The 19,949-nt window shown below is 46.3% G+C and overlaps 1 protein-coding gene across 2 annotated transcripts in view; it reads left to right on the top strand.

Annotated features, from left to right (window-relative positions):
• Positions 1-1,106: 1,106 nt before the first annotated feature.
• LOC133139137 (RING finger protein 207-like) overlaps positions 1,107-19,949 on the top strand; it is a 29,651-nt gene continuing 10,808 nt past the window's right edge. The window contains exons 1-11 of one of the 2 annotated variants that reach the window (XM_061258471.1): positions 1,107-1,297; positions 9,548-9,680; positions 10,505-10,649; positions 11,907-11,988; positions 12,247-12,322; positions 13,540-13,665; positions 15,109-15,155; positions 16,921-16,993; positions 17,548-17,616; positions 18,419-18,487; positions 18,673-18,797. In XM_061258471.1, coding sequence (XP_061114455.1) covers positions 1,107-1,297; positions 9,548-9,680; positions 10,505-10,649; positions 11,907-11,988; positions 12,247-12,322; positions 13,540-13,665; positions 15,109-15,155; positions 16,921-16,993; positions 17,548-17,616; positions 18,419-18,487; positions 18,673-18,797 — 1,136 coding nt within the window. Of the gene's footprint in view, positions 1,298-5,576; positions 5,855-9,547; positions 9,681-10,504; positions 10,650-11,906; positions 11,989-12,246; positions 12,323-13,539; positions 13,666-15,108; positions 15,156-16,920; positions 16,994-17,547; positions 17,617-18,418; positions 18,488-18,672; positions 18,798-19,949 lie in introns of those variants that run through there. The other variant, XM_061258472.1, reaches the window with a different exon arrangement.

Here is a 19,949-nt window from a genome sequence, read left to right as displayed (position 1 = left end):
TACCTCTCATTCAAGCCGTCAAAAGAAATATGTATCTGAAAAACACAATGCGATAGTTTAGTCAATTCTAGAAGCTACTTCCTCTACGAACCGGTCAGAAAGGTCCTTGAAATGTCTTTGTAGGAAGGTGAGAGGACACATCAAGTGACAAGAGTCACTCTTTACTGGTGATTTTTATGGTCAAACAAAGTAGATTTCACTGGATCTCCGTGCTTGTGTGTCTGTGTGTATTTGTGTGTGTGCGTGTGTATTTGTGTGTGTGCGTGTGTGTTTATGTGTGTGCGTGTGTGTGTGTGTGTGTGTGGGGGGGGGGGGGGGGGGGGGGGGCATGTACGTGTGGGTGTGTGCAACAGTGATTATTAGTGAAGTTATGTCTTTTAGTTCCTTGTGAGAGCAGCCTTAATGGAACTGGAATTGTTTTTTTGAATGCATGGTTGAAGGTTAAATGTATATTACTTTGGCTACTTAATATAATATAATATAATAATATTTAAGCAAAGTAATCTAAGATGGTCTTTGGGCAACCCCTTGACAGTGGCAGTCATATTATTGTAACTGTACCTATCTCTAGCTCATATGCTGTTTCACAATGTGAAATGTACTTTCACAAGTCACTTTAGCTAAAAGCATGTGATAAATGACTAAATTCCAAGCTGCAATTGCAACCAGTTTTATCATGTTCCAGGGTAATTGATTGCACGTTGATTTGTTCAATACAATCACATTGCGTTTCATTACGTGCAGATTTGGATGAGGAACAAGTGTAAACTCAGGCAACAGAAAGTAATTGGATACGAGTGTTCAATTTGCAGCAGGAACCTTTGTCAAATATGCTGACTTTACACAACAAGAAAATATGATGACAATATACAGTAGACTCCCAGTGTCAATGCCACTACTGATCCTAACCAATTTCCTCAATTCCCTGAACGTATTTATCCCATGTCAGTAAAAACTGAAGAAACACTGACACAACCTCGAGACTAGAACAAGCCTGATTTATTGCCGTCTGACACTGTGTACCAATATGTGTGACCGGTGCAACTGTCAGGAGTGGATAACCGATAATGTATTGAGTCTGACGTTGGTTTCCCTGGGCTTCTCAGATGTCTGGAGGAATCTTCTCTCCCCTGGATAACCTGTATGACCCAGATAGTGCCAACTGCCACCCTCTGGTGTGCTACCTGTGCCACGAACAGTATGAACACCCTTGCCTGCTCGACTGCTATCACACGTTCTGCGCGAGCTGTCTGCGTGGCAGAGCCTCGGAGAGCCGCCTCACCTGCCCCCTCTGTGGGTAAGAACACGCCACTACACTGTGAGACGTTTGTCGGGCAGTAGCATGAAGATCGTGAGCAATGGAAACGATCACTTTTATAAAAGTTACTATATCGTGAATAAAGAACTACAGACAACCAATACTTTAAATGGGGGGGGGGGGGGGGGGAGTGTGGCTTAATTAACCCTTTCAATGTAAGAAGAGAGAATTGTGTGGGGTCCTTACCTAATTTGTTGTTTAGCTGACGCTTTTAGCCAAAGTCACTTGCGGTTGATTAGACTAGGCAGGGGACAATCCCCCTTTAGGGCCTTGCTCAGGGGCCCAACAGCTGCGTGGATCTCATTGGGGTTACACCGGGGCCACTCATAGAGTCAGAGGGATAACGCTGGATTATTGAGTGAGTGATTTCGGATACACTAGTGTCCAAATTTATCTCACCAGAGTCCTTTTTTGATACGACTGAAGCAAAGCCGGCTGGTCCAGAATGTTTCACAGTGTGCTGTTTGGCATCGCACAGAAGGATACAGGATACGAAAGCTCACACTTATGTTCCATAGACAAAATTGTATGTTTATTTAACTGTGTACCAGCTAATATTACAACCTTGGCCCTTCATCAGAACAAACTGCACTGTTCAAAGACTTCTGCACCTTCCACACAGACAGGTGTGAGTTTTTGTTTCACAGCCAACCGTAACAGGACAGTCGGGAGGAATATTCGGTGGCCAATTCTGTGTTTTGTGTCATGAAGGTCATGAACTGGGGGGGTGACTTCAGCGCACAGCCAATCATATGCAGTCCGCCCGATCGGTGAGCATTCGCGTTTCTTCCAACGATGCCAGCTCGGCGACGATACTATTGTGGAGAAACAGCTGCCGTCACCTGATCTGCGGTGGCGAGGAATCTCCATTAGCGCGTGCATGCGCTAGCAGCGGACGCCGTACAGGAGAGCTGAGGACTGAGTCCACGAGGCAGAACATGTGCTCCCCAAAACAAGCCAGGGGCACTGGGTCAGGCACGGCGGGCCATGTCCCATGGTGGGATTTAACACGGGAACAAAAAATGCCTAAAAGGGTACAAATGCTTGTCGCTGGAGCAGTACCCTATAGGGCAGTGTTTCCCAACTCCAGTCCTCGGGACCCACTTGCCAGAAGGTTTTTGTTGTAACCAGTAGCTCACACACCTGATTTAACTAATCAAGGGCATTTTTGTGGTTTGATTGGTTCAGTCATTAAATCAGGTGTGTGAGTTACTGGTTACAACAGAAACCTTCTGGCATGTGGGTCTCAAGGACTGGAGTTGGGAAACACTTTTTTTTTTTGGCTCGGAAAACATGCTCATGTGTGCACAAAGAGAACATTATGGTACATTCATGGTACATTTGGGAAATTTGATCCTTGATGAACAAAAGCGACCTCCACTGTCGTTTTATTCATGAGAGGGCTGACACAAGCTTTCACCTTTTGTTATTTAATGAGCCACAATGCGCAATATTACTTTTTAGCCAAAACTAATGATGGATTAATGAATGACAGCTGCTATTTCATTTGGATCCCAGTATGAAAGACTTTACTGTGATGCAATCGACAATAATTTGTTATTTAGCTGATGCTTTTATCCAAAGCGACTTACAGTTGATTAGACTAAGCAGGGACAATCCCCCCCTGGAGCAATGCGGGGTCCAGGGCCTTGCTCAAGGGCCCAACAACTGTGCGGATCTGATTGTGGCTACATCGGGACTTGAACCAGCGACCTTCCGGGGTCCCAGTCAAGTACCCTAGCCACGAGGCTCTAGGCTGCCCTGGGTATTGAGTGAGCCAGCATTGGTTTTTAGAGCTAATCTGCTTCTTGATCCAGGGGTAATTGGTGGATGTGAAGACCTGACACTGCTGCGGTCGACACATAAAAACCCTTCATGAAGCCAGAGACTCAACCTTTCCCCATACACACTCCCTCCACGGGACATGACACAAAACCCCCGGCGGTGCGCCCCCCCGCTGGCAGACCGCCAGCGGCGCAGGGGAGCTCCGGGCCTTACCTGAGTAGCCGGAACAGCTGTGGGGTAAATCCCCCTCCGCTTTTAGCCCGGGAGGAATTCTGTGTCTGACTCCCCCCGCGGCGATGCGGCCGGCACACCGTCTCAATGTCGGTAAACAAACACACTGGCCCGTCACATCTCTGGAACAGAGTAACTAAACTACACCCCTTCCCTGCCCCGCTCCCCCTCTCTTGTCATCGGTCGAACCTACAGCCCGCCCTTCCTCGCCCCCCTACCTTCCAGTTTAGGTGAAACTCAGCTGCACGCCACACGCAGACGGTATCGGCCCTGTAAAGACGAGGCGCATACTAAATTTAAATCTAAATAAATAAATAAAGTCCTCTCCCTCTCCACCTCAGCTGGTGTGTGGTGAACATTCTGACACAAAATGGCTGCCGTTGCATCACCCGGGTGGGTGCTGCACATCGGTGGTGGTTGAGGCGAGCTTCGCCCTCATCGCTGTAAAGAGCTTTACAGCGATGCTGGTGAGAAAAGCGCCGTAAAAATGCAATTGATTAATTAATTAATTAATTAAATGTAAGTATTAAAAGTAGTCGCATCGGTTAAGTCCTTGGTGGAGTTTGTGTGGAATATGTGCTCGAGATTGAGCAATCTCCAGTTACCATAGTGATGATGGTGAAAACATTATTCAAGGGAACCCTCCCGCAAGCCTGATGACTGGTTTCCCGGGTTATGGATGCACGTTGAGGGAAATGCTCACATATCTTTTATTTTTTCATTAAATGTGTGCTCTCAGTTCGGCCGGTGACTTATGCGAATGATCTGAGAGTATTTACTGTCGTGGGAAGCGCGCTCGTGATTGATGCTACGCTCAAGGTATCAGGTAACTTATGATAGTTGGGTCAGGAAGATGCATGGATGGTGCCTGTGCAGTTTCTTCCAGCGTTGCGCCCCTGTTACTTTCATTTATCAAGCCGCAGTGGCTCTGCTCTTGCAACTCAGTGAGCTGCAAGCTTTACTGTAATCAGTGAATCAGGCAGTGAAACTCTTCTCTGCTGTAAAATCCAGCTTGAATTGAATTGAGCTGGTCGAGTTGGTCATAAGCTGGTCGAGCTGAGTATTAGTTGATTAACCAGCATGGTCACTCTGCCGCACATTGCCGAGATGTTAGTGCCAGGACTGAACATGCTCTGTATCTCTGAACCCCACTGGGACCAACCCTGCCCACTGACAAGACTTTTAAGTGTAATTGTGGGGTGTGGCTAAAATCTCACTCCAAATTGTGCGCTCTCTCTGACCCAACATTAGGTAGAACCTGCTATCACTCGATCGGACTTTGTCGTCAAGGTGAACATCGAAACGTATGCTTTTTGCTTATGCATAGTCACTTCAAGAAGTGTGTAATGGCAGAATTTCGTTTAACTTCGTAGGCCACTTCTAATTGAATACGGGCAGCAGGATAGTTCTGACTCCTGTCCTAGTTAGCACAGTTATCCACAATATCCAATTATGATGTACTCACACATGGACTCCAGTGGAAACGTGGATCTTTACTTTCGATGTCACTGAGCATTTACAGCAGGCACATCATTCTTTAGTTTACATCAAACAGTTGACTTGCTTATTTATGAATAACAAAGACTATGGACGACGGTCAAAAGCTGTATGCTTCCTTGCCTGCACACGTCTTACGAGCCAGAAAGGTTCCGTGTTTTGCCTAAATTCTCACACATGCGCAGAAACCCATTCACATCGAGTAGTAAATTGTTATATAAAATTATCAATATAGGCATACAGCACAAATTAAGTTATCTGTTCCCTTTATATATGCAAAGCACAAAATATCCAAAACACAAATATAGCTTTCTAGTATTTGGCTCTCACAAAGTGTTTTGGGTCTTTGAAACAATAGGGTAGATTAGATAGGTTGAAAGACACGCTTAACCCCAGATACATATCCGTGTTATAGTATCTGCAGCTCAATCTTTAAACATATCTCTCTCTCTCTCTCTCTCCCTCTCTCTCTCTCTCTCTCTCTCTCTCTCCCTCCCTCGCTCTCTCTCGGTCATTGTTATGCGATGAGGTGATATGAGTTGGGTAGGGGTTGTGGAGTTACGGGGGGTGGGGTCGGGTATTCGTGGGTAGGGAATGACAGGGGCTGTCATAGTGCCGTTCGGACCCCTGACACCCCCCCCCCAGGCTGGAGCAGGGCTGAAACCCTATCCCTGCTGGGTGACCCTGGGCTTGCTGCTGGGTGGCTGTGCCTCCTGCCGTCGGCTATATTCGTCCCGCGTTGTCAGTGCCCGCGGACCATCAGAGACTCGCTCCGCTCCCTGGCTCCGCTCCCTGGCTCCTCTCCTCCGCTCCTCTCCTCCGCTCCTCTCCTCCTCTCCGCTCCTCCGCTCCTCTCCTCCGCTCCGCGCCCCCCATGGCCCCGCCGGCCGGCCCCGTCCCGCGGGCGCGGCCGTAGCATGCCGGGCGCTCGGCTCCTGGCGGACCCCGACCCGAGACGGACGCGCACGAGGGAACGCCGCCGCGGAGATCCAGCATGCTCCTGGGAGAGATAGACCAGTTCATGTAGGAACGCCGCCACCTCCGCTCTGCGCACTGCTGGGGGGGGGGCTGTGACCAGGGGCTGTGAGTGGAGTGCGTTCAGGGCTCTGCAGACGCAGGCTGTAATATGGGTCTGTTACCTAGGTCTGTCATTTTGGTCTGTAACTCCAGTCTGTAACTGCTGTCTGTCACTTGGGTCTGTAACTGCTGTCTGTCACTTGGGTCTGTAACTGCTGTCTGTCACTTTGGTCTGTAACTGCAGTCTGTAACTTGGATCTGTAACTCTAGTCTGTCACTTGGGTCTGTAACTTTGGTCTGTTACTCCAGTGTGTCACTTGGGAGTGGAACTCTAATCTGTCACTTGGGTCTGTAACTGCTGTCTGTAACTTGGATCTGTAACTGCAGTCTGTTTCCCAAATCTTTAACCCTAATCTGTAATTTGGGTCTGTAGCCAAAGTCTGCAACTAAAGTCTACAACTGTAGAGTCTGTGAGTCTGTTGCATGATTCTGTAAACTGGATTTGTTACCCAGGTCTCTAGTCTGGATTGGTAACCTGGGTCTGTAATCTTTGTCTGCAATCTAGATCTGGGTTTATTGATTGGATCTGTAATCTGGGTCTGTATACTTGGTCTGTAATCTGGATCTGTAATATGGGTCTGTAGAATGGATCTGTAACCTGGGTCTGTAGAATTGATCTATAACCTGGGTCTGTAGAATTGATCTATAACCTGGGTCTGTAGAATTGATCTGTAATCTGGGTCTGGAGTCTTGGTCTGTACTCTTGGTCTGTAATCTGGATTTGTAACCTGGGTCTGTAATCTTAATATGCAGTTCATGTCTGTAACCTGGTTCTTTAGGTCTGTAGTCTGGATTTGTAACCTGGGTCTGTAATCTTAATATGCAGTTCATGTCTGTAACCTGGTTCTTTAGGTCTGTAGCCTGGGTCTGTAATCTCAGCCTCTCACCCCGGTCTGTAATCTGGGTCTGTGGGTCCGCTCACCCCGCGCTGCTTCAGTGCTGTGCGTCTGTAGAGAAAAGCTGTCTGTGGAAGTCACATCAGTGCCAGCCAGGAGACCTGAGGAGTTTAAAATGAGCTCATAACGCTGTGTAAACGATTCATATGGATGTGAAGGAGGCGGAGACTTGTAGCAAGTTTTATGTATACGCAAATGGGGTTCTAGCCTGCCTGGCTCAGAGTTGTCAGCGGTGTTTGCCCCGGAGAGTGTTTCTCTGTAGTCACTGGCTGAGTGTGTTTATAATAATATACGACACAGGAGCCCTTGGACATTTCTAAAGTGCTTTCAGCATGGCGATCCTTCCTGTCATGCCCATCTCCCCGTCGTGTTTTATTTATACGGTAAGTGAGTGGAGGGGTGCATTATTACATTCGTTTAGGAGGATCAGGAGTGGCTTACAGCGTAAGGCGGTGGGATTCCTGCTTACTGCCATTAAAACGCTTTCCCGGGGGAACCCACTTTCCGTCCAGTCGCCCAGTTGGCTGTGGGAGACTGCAGAGGTCCCGACAGAGCAAACCGGTCTGCACTGTGAAGCAGGTGTTTTGATAAAAGGCTGTGACCTTGCCTCTCCTGCCAGGGTAGGCTTTCACTACCAGGTCAGAGGTCAGCGATAACAGAACCAGGTCAAGCCTGCTTCACTTTTTAAATTCTATTTCAGTGTTTGACATCTTCCTGCTCGGGATACAAGTAATCTAGGAATTCAGAGCAGTGCTATTTGTGGCACACAATGGGCCTGTTGCTATGAAAACCAGGCAAACATGGGGTGGGGGGGGGTGGTGGGGGTGTAGGCAGATATATTTAGACAATAGCTGCAGCAATACAGATAACAGCTGCCACAGAATCTGGAGTTCTTTTTTTTTTTTTTCTCCGGAGTGAATGAGCTGAGCTTTACGCAGCCCGGTGTTAAACTTTGCCAGGCTGAGAAATGACACTGTTGAGCCTCTCTGCAGTCTGTTTCCTGGGGAGACATTTTAGAGCGATCTCAGCTCCAGCCGTGAGGGTCGAAAGCTTCTCTTCATCGCGCCTCACGCGACAGCTCAACAATAAGACTGAGGACACTGCCCTCTGCTGCTCAGTGACTGCCACTGCATGTGATTGATTCTGCTCAGATGGATCTACAGCAGGGGTCTCCAACCCTGGTCCTGGAGAGCTACTGGGTCTGCTGGTTTTTGTTTTCACCTTAAAATCAGCACCTGTTGAGACCCAGGTAACCAGGTGAGGTGAGTTAATTAATCAATTAGTGCAGTTGATTACAGTGCAGAGTAACAACGAAAACCAGCAGACCCTGTAGCTCTCCTGGACCAGGGTTGGAGACCACTGATCTACAGGGTCCAGGTTTTTATCCCTGTGGACACTTCTAGGGTTCTGGAGAGTTCTCTAGGGGCTTCAGCACATCAGTGCATCCCTGGTTATGGTTACGCACTTTGTTGTATGTCGCTTTGCAAAAGAGCGTCTGCCAAATACGTCCAATGTAATGACTGATAGATAAATAGATTGGTAGACAGACAGAGACAGACTAATTAAGGGGACTCTTTATGTCTTCATGCTGTTTAGACACTTGTAATGTCTGCAGAAAACTATTTGAGACACAATCTGATTGAAATAACTATGCAAAGCATCAGGATTAAATATATACTCACATCTTAGTAAGACCCAGTAATTATTTAAAATTTTTATCTGTTGATGAACAGGTGAAATATTTGGGTCCTAACTGCTGACAGTGTGTAAACCTGGCCACTGAAACATGTCAAAGAGCCAAAACCTGCATTGTGTTAAGATATGCGTACTGAAATGTCTTTGCAAAACTAGTATTTTTGCAAAAGCATTGCCAACAACTTCAGCTAGACAAGAGAAAGCTGTAAAGGAACGTTGGGTAGCTGTAAAGGAACATTGGGTATCTGTAAAGGAACGTTGGGTAGCTGTAAAGGAACATTGGGTATCTGTAAAGGAACATTGGGTATCTGTAAAGGAACATTGGGTGCCCAGAAGCAAGTTAGAAATCCACTGTGATACACAATCAGATGGCACCCCCTTCTGGGTAAGATGAGCCAAGTCAGTTTATAATTATATATCAAGGAGACCAGTCAAACAGTACACTGCATCTTCACACATCTAGAGATGATTTTGACATTTTTTCACTATTGTCATTTCTTATTTTTTTTTACAGATTAAACAGGTTTATTTAATCGATAGCCCCTCATGCAACCCCTCATGCAAGTTTTGTTTTCCACAAGAATTGTCCCTAACAGGAAATATCAAGCGTTGACCTGAATATGATATGGTTTAATTTAACTCAAATCTGTTGAGTTCTTTATTTCAACTCAACACATTTGAGAGTTACCCCTGCAGAACAACAGCAACAATAATCCTATGTTCCGAAATAAGAAAGTTAGATGACAGAGATTAAAGTGTAATGCATCGCTTGGCTTCTAAGGGTAAAATGGCAGTATCTTAGTAACATGAAGTCTGAACAGTTATAAATATATATATGAAATATAACATGTGTGTATGTGTCTCTGTGTATGTGTGTGTGTGTGTTTGTGTGTGTTCATGCGTGTGTGTGTGTGTGTGTTTTGTACATGTGTGCGTATGTGTACATGTGTGTGTGTCTCTGTGTGTATATGTGTGTATGCATGTACATGCGTGTGTGTGTGTATGTGTGCGTGTACATGCGTGTGCGTGTGTGTTTTGTACGTGTCAGACACCAGTCGATCGTGAAAGGGATCAGTGCTCTTCCCCCAGAGGACCGCTTGCTCAAGTTCCTGGTGGAAAACTCCGCCGACGGTGAGGAGACTGTGCAGTGCGCCAACTGTGACCTGGAGTGCAGGAAACAGGTACGCTAAAGAGCTAGGCTAACCTGCTAACCCGCTAACCCGCTAACCCACCAACCTGCTAACCCGCTAACCCGCCAACCTGCTAACCTGCTAACCCGCTAACCCACCACACTACACAACTGTGACCTGGAGTGCAGGAAACAGGTACGCTAAAGAGCTAGGCTAACCCGCTAACCTGCTAACCCGCTAACCCGCTAACCCACAAACCTGCTAACCCGCTAACCCGTCAACCTGCTAACCTGCTAACCCGCTATCCCACCACACTACACAACTGTGACCTGGAGTGCAGGAAACAGGTACGCTAAAGAGCTAGGCCAAACCGCTAACCCACTAACCCGCCAACCCGCTAACCCACCACACCACACAACAGGTACGCTGAAGAGCTAGGCTAACCTGCTAACCCGCCAACCCGCTAACCCGCTAACCCGCCAACCCGCTAACCTGCTAACTCTCCACACCACACAACTGTGACCTGGAGTGGAGGAAACAGGTACGCTACAGGGCTGAGCCAACTCGACCACCTGCCACCTTTTAACACACTTACCATTATTTCTGAGAGTGTAGTATCAGATAATTCAAACCCAGGACCACCATCACTTCACAATAATGACGTAATATTGTACGAAAGTGCCAAAAAAGGTACAAACGCTTGTCGCATTAAGGTACTTATTTCTAGCCAAAAGAAAAGTATTGCGCGTTTCATGGTACATTTGTGAAATTTGTTACTTAAAGAACAAAAAAGTGCCTCCACTTACCTCGGAGAGCGTGCATACTGTGCTGTGTCCACCCTTGACCTCTGACCCCCCTCTCCTCCCATGTCACAGGATGTGGATGCAATGTATTATTGCAACACTTGTAGCCAGCCCCTGTGTGCAGACTGCAGGGAAGCCACACACAAGGCAAGGATGTTCTCCCGGCACGAGATCGTCTCCCTGGCCAAACGCACCAAGGAGGCCCACAAAAAGTGCTGTGAGTCTCCGCCCCTTACTCCAAACCAGCCCCCACACTGTACACCCGCCGCAGCGATTCGCAGGGTAAAGGCCTGTCCAAGAATGATACTATATCTATAACCACAACCGCAACGATGTCGCCATCCACACTGATAAACAATATGGTCCTGTAAATAGCCACTTTGAATGTGAAGCCTTGTAAATTCAGAAGGTTTTTGATTGGCTGTCATCGTGTTTATCGTTTATGCAGCTGGGAAAAAAAAACCACTCTGAAAGTGACCCCAACGATATCGTTTGTCACTGGTTGTCATTATAGTTGTGGCGTGGATGCCATTCACTTGAGTTAGAACACTTCTATGAATGATATACCTATAGTGATAGTTCTGGATGGGCCTTACACTCTACTATATACTGCTCCATCCCTCCCTCTGTGCTGGACAGCAGGCCCAGGAAGTAATTACTGGCTCCACTGTTGCCTGTAAAACAGGTCACGTGATCAGAGGATCAATATAAGCAGCAGAGATAAAACATAATGCATCAGACACTGCTGTATGTCCAGAACTGCGGATGCTTGGTAGCTAGACACAGACAAAGCTCAATTGTTAGAAAGCCTTTCCTCTCCAGTAGCTTATTAACATGGGGGTATTTTTCTGTTATATACCAGTTATATACCACAGACTTATCACTTATAGAATTGTGCTACTGTGTGAGACCAAAGAGAATGACTTGCCACTATGCACAGCGTATTCGGATAAATGCTACATTTGTTACTTGGCACAGCTTATTAAGACAAATGCTATGTTTGGTACTTGGCACAGCGTTTTCAGACAAATGCTATGTTTGTTACTTGGCACAGCGTTTTCAGACAAATGCTATGTTTGGTACTTGGCATAACTTATTCAGACAAATGCCACATTTGTTACTTAGCACAGCTTATTCAGTTAAACGACACATTTGTTAATCAAGCAAAGTAAATGGGAACAAATAGAACTGCCATCAGTTTAAAGGTAAAATGTCAACCTGTATGTGTGCCAGTGTGTGTATGTGTGTGTGTGTAGGTGTGTGTGAGTGTGAGTGTGTTTGTATGTGTGTGTGTGTGTTTGTGCACCTAAGTGTGAGTGTGTGTGTATGTATTTGTGTGTTTATGTGTGTGTGTGTTCATGTGTATGTAAGTATTTGTGAACACGTCTGGGTGTGTGTGTTTTTGTACACACGTACATGTGTGTGTGTGTGTGCGCACGCTGGTCTAACTCTACCCCATTTCTCCCTATTACAGCCCTGCATGAGGAGCTCTACATCATGTTCTCCACAGAGAAGAAGTCCATGCTGTGCATCAACTGTTTCAGAGACATGCAAGTGTGAGTGACAAACAAGCTCAGAACTACAGGAATAATTGTGCCCTACGAATAACATTCAGTGTGTGTCTGCATGCGTTCGTGTCTGTGTTTGTGTGTATGTGTGTGTGTAAATGTGTGTATACGTACTAATGTCTGTGCGTTTCATGTGTGTATGTGAGCATGCCTGTATGTGTACATGTATGTATGTGTACATGTATGTGTACATGTCTGTATACAGTATATAGTACATAGTGTGTGTGTGTGTGTGTCTGTGCGCAGGGAGAGCAGAGCACACTGCATTGATATTGAGACGGCGTATATACAAGGCTGTGAAAAACTGGACCAGGCCGTACTTGTGAGTCCTCCCTTTTTATCTCTTTTTCATATCATTCAAAGAATAAACTCTTTTAATTTCATATTTTCCTGTAAGCTTACATGATTGATCAAGGAGCAATAATACTTGGAATCCCTATTTTATGATGTATAGTGTTATAAGAACTCGCAATTATAATTTGGTATGTTTTATGTGCCTAGCACAGTACAGTGATTGAGCACTGCAGACTATACCTCACACCTGAGCAGGAGACACCAAGAATCATGGGGCAAATGGCACTGTGACTCCATCAGTATGTACCATTCAATGGAGAATGGTACATACTGTACACTGAATGAGCCATAATGGAGAATAGCACACATTATACAAGCCGTCCTTCATTCACACCCAGCTGGGTACAGAAATTAGAATCAGCCACTCAAGTCTGGCAGCAATGTGACCTCCTTCGATACCTTCCCTGCCCTATCCCACACATGTTGTTGTACGTCGCTCTGTTTCAATTTAAAAAAAGTGAGAAGACAAGTTGTTTGCACTAATTAGCAACTTCTCAATATCAATTAGCTTAAAATTGTAAGCAGCTACGACACTAACTCTTTTTAAATAGAAAGACGATGCGAGCTAGGCCTGAGCTTGTTCTTTAAGGAACTAATTCCCCAAATGTAAGGTACAATACAATACAATTAGTTTGGCTACAGATGAGTACCTTTTACAAACAAAAAAAGGTACTAATGAATTATTAATACAATGGCAAGAGGTACAATTTAAAGTATTTTTACGAGGTTACTACCCCAGGGACAAGCTTTTGTACCTTTTGGCACAGGGCAGCCTGTAGCGTAGTGGTTAAGTACATGTACCTTTTGGCACAGGGCAGCCTGTAGCGTAGTGGTTAAGTACATGTACCTTTTGGCACAGGGCAGCCTGTAGCGTATTGTTTAAATACATGTACCTTTTGGCACAGGGCAGCCTGTAGCGTAGTGGTTAAGTACATGTACCTTTTGGCACAGGGCAGCCTGTAGCGTAGTGGTTAAGATACATGTTTGGGTGGACATGGACCCCTTGAGCAAGGCCCTTAACCCCACATTGCTCCAGGGGAGGATTGTCTCCTGCTTAGTTTAATCAACTGTAAGTCGCTTTGGATAAAAGCGTCAACCAAATGCCATATATTTTGTACCGGTATTTCCGAGACTGTGTCAAACATCAGCCGCGCCCCCCCCGCCCCCCGTCCCCCCCCCTCCCAGGCGGTGAAGGAGCTCCAGACGTCTGCCCGTGAGGCCATCATCCTGCTGAAGGCCATGATCGGGGAGGTGAGGGCCAACGTGGAGGAGGAGGAGAACGCCATCAGCACGCTCTTCAACAACATGCAGGTGAGAACGCCATCAGCACACTGTTCAACAACATGCAGGTGAGAACTCCATCAGCACACTGTTCAACAACATGCAGGTGAGAACGCCATCAGCACACTGTTCAACAACATGCAGGGGAGAACTCCATCAGCACACTGTTCAACAACATGCAGGTGAGAACTCCATCAGCACACTGTTCAACAACATGCAGGTGAGAACTCCATCAGCACACTGTTCAACAACATGCAGGTGAGAACGCCATCAGCACACTGTTCAACAACATGCAGGTGAGAACTCCATCAGCACGCTCTTCAACAACATGCAGGTGAGAACGCTATCAACACACTGTTCAACAACATGCAGGTGAGAACTCCATCAGCACGCTCTCAGGCAAGACTACCTCTACTAGCGATGTTAGAGCAGTGGTCCTCACTCCTGGTCCTGGAGAGCCGACCACAGGGTGTGCTGGTTTTCGTTGTTACTCTTGTTGCACTTAATTGATCAATGAAAACAATTGACTACACAGTAAACTCACCTCACCTGGTTTCTTGGGTCTAAATTGGTTGTTGATTTTAAGGTGAAGGCTCTTGAACCCCACAATCCAGTGTTGTGACATTTTATCAGGGAGAGGCTCAATAACCTGAAACAATTAGAGGGCTGGTTTCACGGACACAGATTAATCTTAGTCCTTGACTAAATTGAGTTTTGTATGCTTTGTAAAAGTTAATTTAGTCTAGGACTAAGCTTAATCTGTATCTCTGAAACTGCCCCATAATGTATTATGGGTGCAAGACCTTCATTGATTAATTCCAAGGTTTAATTCCTGGTTTTTGAAGTCTAAACCTCCTTTCACTTGCCAAGACCTCCCCTGACAAAATGCACCATAGCTACAGGATCTGTTTGGAGTAGAGATAGCCCTCTCTTTACTGAGATTGTGGAAAGTGACACAACATGGCACATTCAGAACCAACGGCATTGTAAATGCTTTCTAAAAAGCCGTCAATCATCTAAATAGTTGAAAGTACTATAACCAGTTGGTTACTGCCTTTGGTTGAATCTTGTGATCACCTAATTTGATACAATTTGAGAATTTCAGAATATGTCCACATCCACAGTCCACAGATACGAATGGGTATAATGGGCTTGCTGAAAATGTGGAGGATCGGAGAGTCTGTGATCGCACTAAATACCATGTTGCTGCCACTAGATGTCTCTCTGCCACTGAACATCTTAGCCCATGTTATGAGTAATTTACATTAGTTAACGGCCAACTGTGTGTTAGACAGAAATAAGAATGCACAAACATGAATGCGTAATCAAAAAAAGGTTCAGATCTGCTTGGCTCGTCATGTTTCCATTTACACATCAAAGCAAAACAGGGGTGAAAAACTATTTATATATTTTCGTTCTGTTGAATATGAATGAACACGTCTGATTGATTGTTTGTTTGTTTGTTTGTTGAAGGAAAAACTGGCAGAGAGGAAGAAGATTCTCCTGAAAGCAGCTCAGAGGTAATGATGTTCAGAATTAGCCTGGCTTTCCTATCACTCGATTTATAATGAAAGGTTTGGAATGTGTATTGTTGTAATTATAAACAGTGTACTATACGATATTTGTTGTTCCACTGGCCGTGTCTGTCTCTGTACAGACTTTATCATGTTTTTATCCTTAATTGGGCACTTTCAAGCACAGTATGTGTCCTTCTAACACAACAATGTCATGTTGACTTTTTTTGTGGCGCTGACTGTGCACTTATTTCCTGCAACTTTCAAATAAACGAAATCCATCAAGCAGTCTGAAATCAGAAATTACAGGGTAACGGCCTGTCTGCCGCTGTGACAATGGCGTGCGAGAGGGGACTTCCGTATCTCCAAATAACCGCGTTGCTGCGGCAAAGTCCTCCAAACCTGCTCCGTGCACTTATTTATCCACGCAGCACATTCTGTTCGGTGTCTATGGTTACAGTAATGTCTCCCCCGGTCCGCTCCGGTGGGACTGCACGGGTGTATTAAGTATCAGTCATTGCTCTCCGGTCGGCCATGAATCAGCCCTAATGCAGGGAGGGGGGTAGGAGCAGGAAGGCGCACCCCCCCCCCCCCCCCCCCCAGCACCACCACCACACGGCAGGGCTGTAACGCTCCATCTCAAGTTTAAGGAGAATGGGAAAATGCATCACATTACAGCTTGTAGAGATTCTTTAATGAGGCAGCTCTCTTCCTAATGTGAGTGTGTGGAGCTGGGTCCCCTCTCTCTCTCTCTCTCTCTCTCTCTCTCGGTTTCTCTCTCGGTCTCTGTCTCCCCCCCTCTCTCTCTCACTCTCTCTCTTTCACTTCCCCCCATCTCTCTCACTGTCTCTCTGTCTCTCCCCCTCTCTCTCCCTATCACTCTCACTCTTTCTATGCCCCCCATCTCTCTGCCCCGCCTTTCTCTCTCTGTCCTACCATCTCTGTCCCCATCTCTCCCTCTCTCGCTCCCTCCCTCTCTCTCTCTCTCTTTCTCTCTCTCACTGTCTCTGTTAGCCCCCCCCCCCTCTCTCTCCCTCTCCCTCTCCCTCTGTCTCTCCCCACTCAGTCCTTGGAAGCAGTCCAATGTGTGCATTCCCGGAAGGGAGCTAAAAGCTGTATAAATAAATGTGTAAAATAAATAAATAAATGTAAACTATTCATGCCAGACTCATTAGCATCAGAATCAATAAAATGTCTGCTGATGTATAATCTGTACGATCTGATTGCTTTAAAAAAAAGAAAAGAAATCCCTTTCAGATTGAAGAGGGTGCGTGATCTCTCCTGTGCATCTGTCTGCCTGTCTGCGTGTAGTTGAGCAGGATAACAGAAAGAACCATAATGACTGACTGGAACATGAAAGAAATTATTGGATTTTAGTGTTGCCATGACGACCACCATGACAGGACCAAGTCTTAGTTGGTGCCTTATTCTAAAGTGTGGGATGACGATATTGGTGTCTTTTTTGTTTCTTTTTTTTTTAGCAGACTACCCTGCTGTAAAATCCAGCTATGACCAACTGCAAATGACCAGCTACCAGCAGTTTCAAAACATAGCTTGAGCTGGTCAAACCATGTTGAGCTAGAAGCTGTTCTGAACTGGTCAGCTGGCTACCAGTTTCAAAACCTAGCTTGAGCTGTTTTTTTCAGCGGGGTAATTATCTTAGCAGCAGTTCCTGGCCCATGAATCAGGCCAGGTGTCTCAGCGCAGGGTGATGCATGTTCAGTGTGCTAACGCTCCACGTGCTAACGCTCCATGCGCTTTCCTCTTCCAGCCAACACGAGGAGAAGGAGAGGGCCTTTAAAGAGCAGCTGTCTCACCTGGCGGCCCTCCTGCCCACGCTCCAGGTGAGTCCCTCTCCTCCGCACCCCTCCCTCCGCCCTGCCCAAAACCAGAGAGGCGGGGCTGCCAGGGACCACCTGCGTCTCAGTGCCTCTCCCCTCTGCCAACAACAGCAGCTTACAGCAGCGTTCGCTTTCACTGTGGATAGAGTTCCAGAGTGCCCTTCTCGTGTCATTGCATTCTGGGTTCTGTGCACGTAGTCGACGAGTCGATATTCTTCGTTACATACGATACTGCTGGAGCAGATCTTTTGCAGCACATGTTTTGGATGTCATCTCCACAGATATATATATATATACAATACGTACACAGATGACTGGGCCCACATTCTTAGCATTGAAATTTATGCCTAGTTCTTTTCTGATTTGTTGGCTTCTTATGGATATTTGTGAAGGGATGTAGTTAAAAACGGAACAGCCACAGCAGAAGGAGCCCGTTACCATCTGGCGCCCTCCTACAATAAGGAAGAGCTTTGGCCGGAGGGAACTGTGGAGGAGACCATCTGGTTTGCGTAGAGCATCTGTGTTGCTCCCCAGGTGACGCGTGTTTCCTCCTTCAGGTTCACCTGGTCACCTGCTCAGCCTTCCTCAGCTCAGCCAACAAGTTTGAATTCCTGGACATGGGCTATGTGAGTACAGCACGGACAGAGGCTATATTTAACTCTCATATCATTTATAATAGGATTTTATGACCGCTTTTATGTTTGGGGTCAAATTGACCCCAACCGTTAGATTTGACACACAATTATTGTAATAGAAAAATGATGACACTTTGCGTGTCGCCTTCTTATTGTCTTCGTAATTAATAGGGTTTTACATTACATTAATGTCATTTTGGCAGATGCTCTCATCCAGAGCAAAGTACAGTTGATTAGACCAAGCAGGAGACAATCCTCCCCTGGAGCAATGCAGGGTTAAGGGCCTTGCTCAAGGGCCCAACAGCTTTGCGGATCTTATTGTGGCTACACTGGGGATTGAACCACTGACCTTGCAGGTCAGTCATGTACCTTAACCGCTACGCTCCAAGGGCCACCAGAATCAGAGAGGGTATCCAAAGAGGGTAAAGCTAACTCCACACAACCCCTTTGTATGCAAAATTTGTACAGGACTTTTGTAAGTATAGCATTACGTTAATTGTTTAATCCCACCAAATTAGAAAAACAGCATCAAGATTAAGGTTTTTAAGAGACGTCAATTGAAACGGTGTCAAATAAACATAATGTGAAGGTAAACAAAATTTCAGTTCATTATGGCCGACAGCAACACTTCCTAATGTGAGTGTGTGGGGCTCTCTCTCTCTCTCTCTCTCTCTCTCTCTCTCTCTCTCTCTCTCTCTCTCTCTCTCTCTCTCCTCTCTCTCTCTCTCTCTCTCCTCTCTCTCTCTCTCTCTCTCTCTCTCTCTCTCTCTCTCTCTCTCTCTCTCTCTCACAGCAACTGATGGAGAGGCTGAAGAAGATTGTGAAACTGCCACACAGACTGAGGCCGGCTCAGAGCAGCAAGGTGAGGACGCGACGCCAGCTTCGTGTTTGATCATTTGATCCGTTTTTCAAGACATTATGATTCCTAGGCCTTTCTATGGGGTTTTTTTTTCTGTCGGGGCGCCTCAGTCCATAACGGGCTTAAGTTGCGTTCGTGATTACCGCTCACAATTAACCCTTAATCCTCTCCGAATCCTCCGCCGCCAGATCAACACGGAGTACCGGTCTGAGTTCGCCCGCTGCCTGGAGTCCCTGCTGTTGCTAGGCCAGCGGAGATCGGTGTCCTGTCGCCGGGAGCGTCTCGGGCTAGCCCACGGCAACGGCGCCGGACTGTGAGTCCACTTCCAGTTCTGACTGCGTATTTATAATAGCGCTTTCATAATGAGCTATTTGGCTAATGCTTTTATCCACAGTTACTTACAGTCGATTAGACTAAGCGGGGGACAATCCCCTCTGGAGCAAAATGGGGTTAAGGGCGGTATGGTTGTTTTTGTGGCTACACCGGAGCTTGAACCACCAACCGCAGTCAAGCACCTTAGCCACTAGGCTACAGGCTGCCCCCAGGATTTCTGTGTGCCACATAGCACGGTTAGAGACAGAGTGATATTTGCTTGTTAGCTGGGACACTGTCTATGGTGGTAGCTGGTAATGAGAATCATTTGTCCAGTCACTAGGTTCATTGTGACATGAATTAGCTCACTGTCCTGAGCGGCTGTAAGTTGGGTATTGATTTGTTTGTTTATGCATACAGTTGTGGGCACATTGCAAAGTTAACAATGACTTTGATGCTTTTGAAACTGAAGGGCTCGATTCTGTGGTGCATTTATAAGAGAGATTAATGAGAATTCAGCCTCTCCTTATCGAACAGTATCCTCCTAACAAACTATAAATCTTTGAACCGTGTTGGCGTGTTGATTTTCCGTCACTGTTTTGATTTATTTTACCTCTTAAACAGAAAGCTTTTCAGGCTGAAACAGTTGTGAGGTGTCAACCAGGATGGTCAAGCTGGTCATACAGCTGGTCTACCTGAATATGGGCTGGTCAACCAGCTAGTGCTGGTAGCTTGTCTTAGCTGATAGCTTGAGCTTGTCAAACCATGTCAAGCTGAGAGCTGGTCTGGACTGGTCAACCAGCTAAACCACGTTGAGCTGGGAGCTTATCTGAACTGGTCAACCAGCTACCAGCTGTTTCAAGAACTAGCCTGAGCTGTTTTTTTGTCAGCAGGGTATAGCACCTGTACTCCATTTCTATTCCTGACATGGACTTCTGTAGTGTAACCATGGCTGGGGAAACAACCGTGCAAGAGCTTGCTTAATACCGTGTGTCTGCTCAGGACATAAATAATAGAGTTATGTGCAAATTGCCACATCACAAGACCGCATACAGTAAGAGCTAGATCCCAGCACGTGCCAGTCCTCAGAACAGCGAAGCAGTGAATCAATCAATAAATCAATTGCCATTAATCACAAACCCCAAACAAGTGG

The sequence above is a fragment of the Conger conger genome, chromosome 10 (assembly GCF_963514075.1).
Source record: "Conger conger chromosome 10, fConCon1.1, whole genome shotgun sequence".
NCBI lineage: Eukaryota > Metazoa > Chordata > Actinopteri > Anguilliformes > Congridae > Conger > Conger conger.
The sequence above is the reverse complement of the archived record's forward strand: the minus strand, read 5'-3'. Positions and strand labels throughout refer to the sequence as shown.